The 10,969-nt window shown below is 40.7% G+C and overlaps 1 protein-coding gene across 1 annotated transcript; it reads right to left on the bottom strand.

Annotated features, from left to right (window-relative positions):
• Nucleotides 1-3,949: 3,949 nt before the first annotated feature.
• LOC117294274 lies at nt 3,950-8,788 on the bottom strand. Its single transcript, XM_033776636.1, has 4 exons — nt 8,781-8,788; nt 7,078-7,289; nt 5,129-5,353; nt 3,950-4,059 (listed from the first exon to the last, which is right to left on the bottom strand). The coding sequence occupies exons 1-4, from the start codon at nt 8,786-8,788 to the stop codon at nt 3,968-3,970; spliced, it is 537 nt and encodes a 178-aa protein (XP_033632527.1). The 3' UTR covers nt 3,950-3,967.
• Between the last annotated feature and the right edge of the window lie 2,181 nt (nt 8,789-10,969).

The following is a 10,969-nucleotide window of genomic DNA, read 5'->3' as shown; positions in this document are numbered from 1 at the left end:
TGAGTGTACAAGTCGTGCATTTAAATTGTTGAAGACATAACCCAAAGTAGACGTGATTCTTCGTAACCCTCCGGTCAACGACTCTTGCACCGTCAGGATGGAGGGTTCCGATGATCGCACCTACTTTTAGCTTTGCTGGTAGTTCCAGTATTTGGAGTAGTATGTTTTATTATAGCATTTGGATTTATCGTACTTTTTAGACTTTTATGGTTTACCATTTTGGGGTTATGTTTTATTGAGATAATAATAAGAGTAATGAATAATATTTATAAAGCGCCTTTTACAAAGGTTACAAATCGCTGTACAAAGTATCTACAATGATGTTTAAATGAAGAAGGATCATTCACATGGCATCATACCTTAACGCAGCCTAGCGCCCCTTGCTGGGCTGTTAGGACTGACGACTCCCTTTAAAACAACTTTTAGTGTGTTAAAATAGATCCATCAGCCAAGAGGTGGGCTAACCTTAGTTGAACAACAGTTTTCTATTTCGACCGATGACGTGTATACATGTCGGCTGTCACATGACTTTCTGCTGACTGGGTATGCAGATTATTATGCCTTACATTAGTTATATTTACATCAACAAAGCACCGGTCTACTTGCAATATTTGGGGCAACAATGATGTACTGGCACTTGCAACAGCCGTTGGTACGTTGATGAACTTTTATCACTTTAATTGTTAATTTCAGAGTTTTTTTGTGTGTTTTTTGACATGTTGTCGTAAACTAGGCGCCATTTTGTTGTTGCTTAAAGTTATTGTCTACGATTATTCGGTTAAATAAACCGTTTAAATGTAAATAACGGGATGTGGTTGTTGATGAGAAGGGAGCGTTAGTTCTGTGTTATCATTGAAATGCAGAAACAATGCGGGGCGGTGCGAGTGAGCTGACTCATTAATTTAACTTTGTTTGGTTTATTGAAAGCTTTCCGGGGGTTAATATTTGATTATATAATGCACGGCTTTAACTGCTTTTCTCAGAGTGTAACATAATATTTTCTGCACAAACTTTGATTAGTCTTTTTATTACATTTTAAGAATCCGACCCATCTTAAATGGGAAACCCTTGGATGCGCTTTTTATTGCGCAGAACCATCGTGAATTGACAAGCGGTTTAAATGAAGAATGAAGAAGGTTTGCGGTGCTCAGTTGTCTTTACTCTCTGCTACAAAAAATATATATTTGTATACAATGGTTTGTAAATATTGGTGAGTGGCTTAATCACTTTAAAGTGGTGAGTGTTTTTTAATAGTTAGACCAAAGGTACACAAGACAAATCTATGTATAATTAACTGATGAATTGTAGTAACGAAAGTCATCATAACAAAAGCTTTCACAATTAACATGGAACATGTAATATATGTAAAAGAAACAAAAGTTCAGTTTCTACATGGATGTGGTTTGTTTGAAACAAACTTAACTATTGATATATGCGACTCTGAATACTTTTCTGCTTAGTTTAGAAGCTTTTAAATAATGGTAAGACAATGTATTAATGTAACACCGAAGTTCGTAATTCTTAAATTTGGTTAGCCTACTAATAACGTTTATTTTGCAGCATTGCAGATTATATTCATAAATTACATTTTGTTTTTGTTTTTGCTCTTCTTGCTTTCTGTTTGTTTAGCAAAACTCTCTGAAGACTATTGATAGTGTACTTGGAAATAAAACAGCTTATTTTATTAAATCACATCAATTAGCATTGTACAAGTAGTTCAACTTCCACACTCATAACAAACTAAGAGTTAATTTTTATGATAATATTTAAAGGAAAGATACAAAGATACGGTATATTATACGTGTTGTGTGTACTCTAAAGTTAATAGCAATAAAACTAACTTAGTTATAGTTAGAAGTACATCAGCTTTCAATAGAATAAAGCCTTTTCAGTTTCATTTCACTTAAATGTGGTCATGGAAATATTTATCATTTTTTATCCCCCAAATTGAGAATATGAGAAACGTTACTCTCAGATACATTTCTCAGATTGTGTATTCCAATTGTAAATTTTTCTCGGCAATATCTTTTTTTAAAAAGCGACGTTTTGAAATAATACATTTACAGGTTAGTTTTATTGTATAAAGCTACATCTATGAAGGAGCAAACGACTGAATACAAAAGGTTCTAGTCTGTCGTTTTCAGAATGTCTCCTACTCGTGAACACACTACGGAGAGGCACAGCGCCACCATTTGTCACATTTTCCTCACTCTCACTCTCACGACCCAGTAAAAGGTGACAAAATAAGAGCGGATCCAGGGGGGTTGTCAACGGGGGCAAATCCCCCTAAAAAGAACAAACATTACAACTCGCTCCCCAACCAGAATGTTTACTCAGTGAAACTATTATGTATACTTGCATAAATGCACATATTACAACACTTAAAAATTATCTAAACAGATCCGTACTAACCAACCCTTTCATTGTTTTGGTGCTATAAACGGAAAATCGCCCTTTTCCCTTTGGTAAAATGCATGAAACTTCCAACTACATGACATTTTCCATTTAGACTCTACCATGTGAACGATTACATAAAATTTTAAACCATTCTTTTTTCGTGCTTGAAACTTGTATAGGTCATGTGAACACTCATTATGAAAAAAGGGGCGTTTTATCTACAAGTACCCTTGTTAGCCTTCAAACATATTCGCCAACAGTTTGTTGTATTTATATCTTTGAAATGAGATATTACTTCGGTTCAAAACCTTCAGAAAATAATTTAGAGGACCTACTTAGGCCTACCCTAAGTTCAGTTTGCTAAAAAAGAATGCTGATTCGTCACTATCAGAAAAATTGGACGAGTTGTGCCTCTAATTGGCCTAAGATTGCAGCCAGAGCATCTACAATGCACAGTTTACCCGGGCCCTTAAGCGGGCCCTTGATTCGTGCTCCGCGCTCCCGCATGATCCATATTGGACAGATTGCCCCCCCCCCCTCCGAAAATGTTGATCCGGATCCGCCCTCGCTACCGGTATGCTATGATACGCTGAGAGCATTACTAGGCCGTATTCCAATTGGAGACATACATCTACGGCTACGACTAGTGCTAAGGGTGCTACTAATGACGTCATATACTTCAACACCTGATGACGCGGCAATCCAGCCATAGCCATTAGTCACTAATTCGGACACGGCTTTCTTCATAAGATGGAATATGCAACGCCTGGAACCCTGACGTGGAGGGCGCTCGAAATAATTAGAATATTTAAAGAACCTGTGAAATGAAATTAATGGGAAGCTTATAAATAAATATATTAAAAAAAACTAATGGGAGCACGGTTAAGACTTGTCACATTTTTAACTATCTTCGCAATGTATACTTGCTCATAGCTGGTTAAACTCATTGTCAACAATTTACGAAATACTCCATCTTACCGTGGTTGACGTGTTGCATCAGAGTTAGAAACAATCTACACACATAGCATACAATTGCAATGCTGTCACCAGAAAGAAACCACACAAGCCTATACTAATATTAATCATAAAATATGTACTAAGGCAAACATGGTTTTAAGCAATTCAAACTCCTACAGAAGTAGAATTCAAAGTTCTATTTTTGTTTTAACTCAAGCAATCCTTACATATCCTGAAAGAGGATATTCCTTAAAACAATAAAGAAACGCATGAAGTAATATTGAGAAATAATTCAGCTCCTTGAAGTAATCACATGAGTATAAGGGCTTTGAATGGGCAGGGCTAATAACCAGTATATACCGCACACAACATATTGTATTATGGCAATCTATTTAAACACAAAGGCACAGTAAAATGACTAAATCTTCTCTATACATAAACACACTTCGTTTACATAAAATCTGTCAACATTTATATATCTAGTCCAAAGAAAAACGCAAATTATATAATTTGAACTCTTTGCTTAAAATGGTTTTCTGTCATCACGTTTTTTTGTAAGCTATAGACTATTGCATATACTGTAGGCCCACAACATCGTAGTCAGTATTTGACTTTAGATAGCTTCGAAGCCTTCGTTTGCGTTTCCATCGATGCCTGGGTCAGCAGCCATCTCATAGTCATTGTCTTTCTTAGAGTTATACACACCTTAAACAAACAAATTTACAATTAAGAAAGTTGAAATGTGTTTCTTTTTCATTTGGGTGGTTAACGGTCATGGGTGCACTTGTCGCAACATTCAATCATGTTAAGTGACCTTCGGCCTATAGGGTGCGTTTACAGTGTTTTACGAGTTGCTTAGTTAAGTTTTTAAGGCGAATGCGAACGCGATACGAAGTTTTGACGGCACAAACTCGCAACGAACAATTAGCAAGGGTGGACTTAAGCTCAACTCCGAAAACAGAATTAAGACGTCAAAATTCGCTTCGCAATCGCATTGGCATGAACTGTAAAGCGGCCATTATACACTTTCGGTACAGAAAAGAAGAAAAGAAGTTCACAGGTTTACAAATAACTTGCAGGGTTTACAGAAGGTAATGGTGAAAGACTTCTCTTGAAATATTATTCCATGAAATGCTGTACTTTTTGAGAAAACATTAAAACAATATCAATTCTCGATAGCGAGAATTACGGATTTATTTTAAACACATGTCATGACACGGCGAAACGTGCGGAAACGAAAGTGGGTTTTCCCGTTAGTTTCTCCCGACTCCGATGACCGATTGAGCCTAAATTTTCACAGCTTTGTTATTTTGAAAAAAAGTTGTGGTATACGAAGTGTGGGACTTGGACAAAACTGTTTACCGAAAGTGTATAATGGCTTTAAGGCTCTGGCTAAAATTTCAGTACGGGCCATCAAATAGACGTTGCCAAAGTCAGAATCCAAAGTGCCCAAGTCGGAATCTAAGCCGAAGCCGAGGTTTCGAAAGCTTCTAATGATTGGTCATATTCCTCATTGCAAAAAACAGTGATGTAGACTAGCTATCATCACACCACAAAACGAGACCAGACTGTTTGTCTTGATGCAGACGGTGCCCAACTCGGAATCCCAAGTGCCCAAGTTGGAATGGTTCTAATGATTGGTCATTATTCAAAACAGTAATAAAGACTAGCTATCACCACACCACAAAAAAGACCAGCGGGGGGGGGGGGGGGGGGGTAAAACATGATCTGTGCAGGTGACTCTGGATGGTTGAATGTGACATGGTATGCAAACCTTTCTTTGGTTGAGAACTCTCCATGTTGGTCTTCTCATCATTCAGATACATCACATAGAAGATGAGAACAATCAGAAGAATGCCAGCTCCAACGGATACACCTATCAATGCTTTCTTGTAGACGGTTAGCTTCTGGTTAAGTTGATCACTTTCAGTCACATCGGGAATGGATGTTATCTCTGTCGATGGTTTCTCTGTCAACGGTATCTCTGTCGAAGGACGAGCTGTCAAAAAAGAACAGTGCACACGGATAGTAATAATCTTGCTAAAACACCCAAATCATCGTGGTCTTTGTTAAACCGTTGTGACAATTCCCATTGCTTACAACAATAAGGCTATATCACTTCAAAACTAGTATTTCAATCAATTTTGTGGGACATTCCCTTGAAAAACTAGATAGAATTATGCTTATATTATCCGTGATAAGAAAAAAGAAAAAAAATCACCTAGCAGTTTTGTCGGTCACGCACAATGACATAACTTTTGTTACTGTAAAATATTATTTGAAATATCCTAATCGGTACACGATGTAAAGCTTTCATTTTGAAAATATGAACGGATGTACTAACGATTCACCCCATTGCTTTGTACAGGGTGGAGTCGATCCATCTGCTCCACCCCGTTGGGTTGTGCAGTGTGGAGCAGGCTCCTTTGCTCCAACCCATTGCTTTTGTACAGAGTGGAGTCGATCCATCTGCTCCACCCCATTGGGTTGTGCAGTGTGGAGCAGGCTCCTTTGCTCCCCCTTATTGCTTTTGTACAGAGTGGAGTCGATCCATCTGCTCAACCCCATTGGGTTGTGCAGTGTGGAGCAGGCTCCTTTGCTCCACCCCATTGCTTTTGTACAGAGTGGAGTCGATCCATCTGCTCCACCCCATTGGGTTGTGCATGTGTGGAGCAGGCTCCTTTGCTCCACCCCATTGCTTTTGTACAGAGTGGAGTCGATCCATCTGCTCCACCCCATTGGGTTGTGCATGTGTGGAGCAGGCTCCTTTGCTCCACCCCATTGCTTTTGTACAGAGTGGAGTCGATCCATCTGCTCCACCCCATTGGGTTGTGCATGTGTGGAGAAGGCTCCTTTGCTCCACCCCATTGCTTTTGTACAGGGTGGAGTCGATCCATCTGCTCCACCCCATTGGGTTGTGCAGTGTGGAGCAGGCTCCTTTGCTCCACCCCATTGCTTTGTACACTGCGGAGCTCCGCACGGAGCTCACCGCCATTAGTGTTGTACAGGGCGGAGTAGATCCATCTGCTCCACTCCATAGGGTTGTGCAGTGCGGAGCAGTTTCTTTTGCTCAACCCCATTGCTTCGTACAGTGCGGAGCAGCCCAGCTGGAACATGGTTGGTTGTATAACCTGGGCAACTGGCTCAACCATGGCATCCTCAGGATCATTGATGCTCTGTGGAGAGAGCCGGAACGGCTCCGTGCGGTGACGCCCCAACCCTCCTGCCCTCGTGACAGTTAGTTGCGGAGACGGCCGGAACAGCTCCGTGTGGTGTCGCCCCAACCCTTCCGCCCTTGTGTCCGTAGGCTGCAGAGGCGGCCGGAACGGCTCTGTACGGTGCCGCCCCAACCCTTCCGCCATCGTGTCCGTAGGCTGATCAGACAGCCGGAACAGCTCCGTGTGGTGCTGCCCCAACTCTTCTGCCCTCGTGTCGGTAGGCTGTGGAGACAGCCGGAACGGCTCTGTACGGTGCCGCCCAATCTTTCCGAACCCTGCTGACTTGAAACATCCGTGGCTGACCCTTATAATTGTCATCATTTCTGTATTTGCTAGCACTGGCCTTCTTTAGCCCTAAAAATGGCAATAGTTCATTTTCTATTGTGATAAAATATGTCTCACTCAAACATTTAGTCTGGTCCGGCTTAACCTGGGCGTATGGCGAGTCCGACGGCATGCTGTCCCAACCACGAGGATTTCACAAACAGAAAAAACAAATTTTTACCTGATTTCCTTCGCTCTTGTTGTCCCGCCGCCGCCACCAATGTAACACAAAAATCCCGTGTCAACAACCACAACAATACCGAGCAATGAAACACACTTAAGACCGGTATTTCTGCTTGAATTCCTGACCGTTTTATTCCAGACGTCCAAAAATCTAGACAAACGAAAACATCTCCAGGCGAGCGGGTTTCCCAATCTTCCAGCAGGATTGATCTCAATTGGGTATCGAATCAATCAACACTTACAAATAATCTTGCAGGAAAATAAAGGAAAGAAAACAAGCACAAACTTCCAACTGCCTCTAGAAACCGGGCAATCTCGGTAGTCTAGTTGGTAAGACACTGCTCTAGAATGACAAGGGTCGTGAGTTCGAATCCCACCCAAGTGTCAGTCTGTCAAGGACTATATCTGTGGAGGGGGTAGTGGTGTTATTCGTTATAGACGTGGAATAAGCGAACACACCACACCGTGGTTTCGGAATACTCAAGTTTATTATGAAACTGAAAATATTGAGCGGTGCACAGCAACGACAAGGGAGGCAACGTGGGAGCGAATCAATTAACAAACAAAACAATTAGGGGAAAGAAAAGAAAAGAGAACCAACCGACAACAAGCCGACAACAAGTCCAGAGCGCCGAGAATGCTTTATAATTAGAATGCTATATAATTTTACATAAATTTAATGGAAAAACTTCACTAAAAGTGTGCAATTTAAACCAGAAAAAAACTAAACTTTCACGGAAAACGGCCAGATGCCATCTAGGCTTAAAAACCAGGTTTGGACTACATTGTAGACTGGGCCCCTGTCTTTATTCGAAAGGATAAAGACAGGTCCCCGCCCGTTGTCAGATCCAGTGATTCCATTTGGATACAATCATCGTTTGATAAACGTGCAATGACAAAGATGCCCAAATAGTTACTGCTGTCACGTCCGCAATAGAAGTTGACAGCGTAATTATGAGAAATGACCGAGGTCAGAGGTCAAACTACACGCAGGTTTTGCAATTTTTTAGGCCGTCTCTGGCGTTATTAAGAAGCCTCAAAGTGTGACGTCAGATGTTCAGGCTATGTTTGGACCAGTCCATTGTGATGTGGGTGAGTCAGATTTATCAATAGAGGGCGGGCGTCATGTAAAAACCTTCAACTGTGCACACTGCAGTGAAGGTCTTCACATGACGCCCGCCCTCTGTTGTTGCTATATCTACCCATATCATAATGGTCTTGTCCAAACACAGCCTGAACGTCTGACGTCGTTCTACGAGGCTCGTGAATAACGCCAGAGACCGGGCTCAAAAATTTGCAAAACCGGCGTGTAGTTTGACCTCTGACCTCTGTCGTTTCATATATAGATACGCAGTCAAATTCCATTAATCCATTGCGGACTTGAGAGCAGTGACTATTTGGGCATCTATGTTACTGCACGTACATTGTATCCAATGGGAATCACTGGATCTAGCGGCAGCGACCTGTCTTAATCCTTGCGGATAAAAGACAGGAGCCAGTCTAGTCCAAACACGGTTTTTAAGCCAAGATGGCATCCGACCGTTTCCTGTGCAAGTGAAGTTTTTTTGTGGTTAAAAATACACACTTTTCATGAAGTTTTTCCATTAAATTTATGTTGATATTACAAAGCACGGCTCTGGACTTGTTGTCGGCGGCGTTGTCATGTCGGCTTGTTGTCGGCTTTTTAGTAGGACCGCTCACCGAAACATGGCGAAACCATTTACTTACCGAAACAAGTTGGATACTTTGCTTCAACGTTATGCACTGCTGCTTCACATATCTGACGACCCTAGTTATGCAAAACGTTGGGGCAGCCGGCTGTTTTTCCCTGGCATGGTACCCCGACCACCAAGCCTAAGTTAGTCAATAACAAAAGCGCCCGTCTGTACCATGGGCTGAATGAGCTGATTCCTCATTTAGCCCATGGTATAGACGGGCGCTTTTGTTGTTGACTAACTTAGGCTTGTTGGTCGGGGTATCATGCCAACGAAAAACATCAGTCTATGATGTCATCGTCAGCCAATCACCCGTGCAGGAAAACCATTCTGTCTAATAGTTTATTTTTTCGTAATGTGAGATTTGGATTAACGATGGAAATCGCTGTATCCTGACTGGACTAGGTACGATCCGGTCTCGCTTTTAACATTTCCAGGTAGAATATGAAATGGTCTATCTATACATACTAATCGGGGACTGTTGCCGACATTCATAACGGGAAAATTTTCCGGGTTTTTGTGACTTGTTTTCTCTGTTTTGGAAGCAATTTTTTACGTACAAATTTCTCTTTTTAAAATTTGAGTTGCACCGATTTTTTTATACATAACGACAGATATGCTCTTCATTTCAGTGTACTTCTACATTATCTTGTCAATACTTTTCAAATAAGGCCGAAAAAGACTGAATTTTAGAAGCCCTTCTACTTCAATGGGCTCAACACAAAGAACCATGACGGCTTTTTGTCCGGTTCTTATTAAGCGTCAAGGCAAGTCATTGGGACAACAACCAGGGGGTCAATTGCTTAGGAACATACCATACTAGGTGGTGAGAGTTTGGCTTGAATATAGATGTTTGCCACTTGGCGAAAGAATGTGAATCCATTGTGTCTATGCACAACTGTCTGAAATGCAGTACCGAGCTAAACAGCGCCTGGAAATGCGGTCCCTATGACGTCAATAGTACATGTCAGGTACCAATGTAGAGGTACGGAGATAACCCCCTGCCACTTGAGGGAGTCCTTGGCCCTGGTCCCCTCTTTATTTAAAAAAAGGAATTGCTGAGTCCAGTCATTCATCAGTCAGCAGACACTTCTTCAATATTAGATCTTCTGATTTTCTTTATTTGCATCCACAAACCATTGATACAAAAAGACCGCCTGTGTACAAGGACAGGAGAATACAATATATAAATAGAGACTAGTTACAGGTACATGTAGTACATTTAATACATATAAGTATAGGCAGTGTGTACTGTAACTCAGAATACATGATCCTCAATGGCAACGCCATTACTATGCGTATAACCCTTGTTCTGTGTATACGTGTACATGTGCATGTAGTTTCATATAAAAGCAAATAAAAATGTCTCATGATAGTGATACGACCCTCATTGTTTTGACAGTAAAAATGCACCTTTTAAATCGGTTTAAAACGTAATATAAAACTCACCAGATAATCTGACGGTCTATGATAAAATACTGACAAGGTTGAAGATGAAGAACACGGGGAAAAAACAGATTCTTGGCTTGATAATAGCCCGAGTCCAAAACACATCTCACTGCCTTGTTTCCGAAGAGAAAAGAGAACTTGACTGTGGGCCAAACCGTATCACTTCCGGCGTAATTGTTACGCTGACCACAACACTTAATTTATTTTACATTCACACCTCCAAGAATCATACATTTGTGGTTAGATTAAGTTCCATTATTCACAGTCTGAATATGGAACACCTTTTCAATACAATATCTTGATAAAAGTAGTTATTTCAATAAAACGTTGCACTATTTTAGTGTTGCGAAAAGAAACTTCTTTATGACGGTAAATAGGTATCAAGAGGCCCAGCCCGCGAAAATGATGACTTAGCGGGAAACACCGCCCTCTACTGACCTTAAATAAAGTTGCAAATAATAATGGGTCCATTTCCCCACACCAATAATTGAAAAAGAGCTTAATGAATATTAATAGGCCTACTTAGTGTTATTATAATAAGCCAGATATTATTATAATAAGCCAGATAATTTGAGGGAGAACAACTATAGCAAAGATTTCACCTGATTTGTTTTCAATAAACCGCAGGTTCCAGATTTCCTAGGATTTGACGCAAGTACGTAAATGGGTCATTCCATGTCAGACCAACGCACTTTTTTACCTCATGTCTTCCGACTTTGAAAAAAA

Source organism: Asterias rubens, chromosome 9, assembly GCF_902459465.1.
Source record: "Asterias rubens chromosome 9, eAstRub1.3, whole genome shotgun sequence".
NCBI lineage: Eukaryota > Metazoa > Echinodermata > Asteroidea > Forcipulatida > Asteriidae > Asterias > Asterias rubens.
Note: the sequence above shows the minus strand (reverse complement) of the source record. Positions and strands in the feature narration are given on the sequence as shown.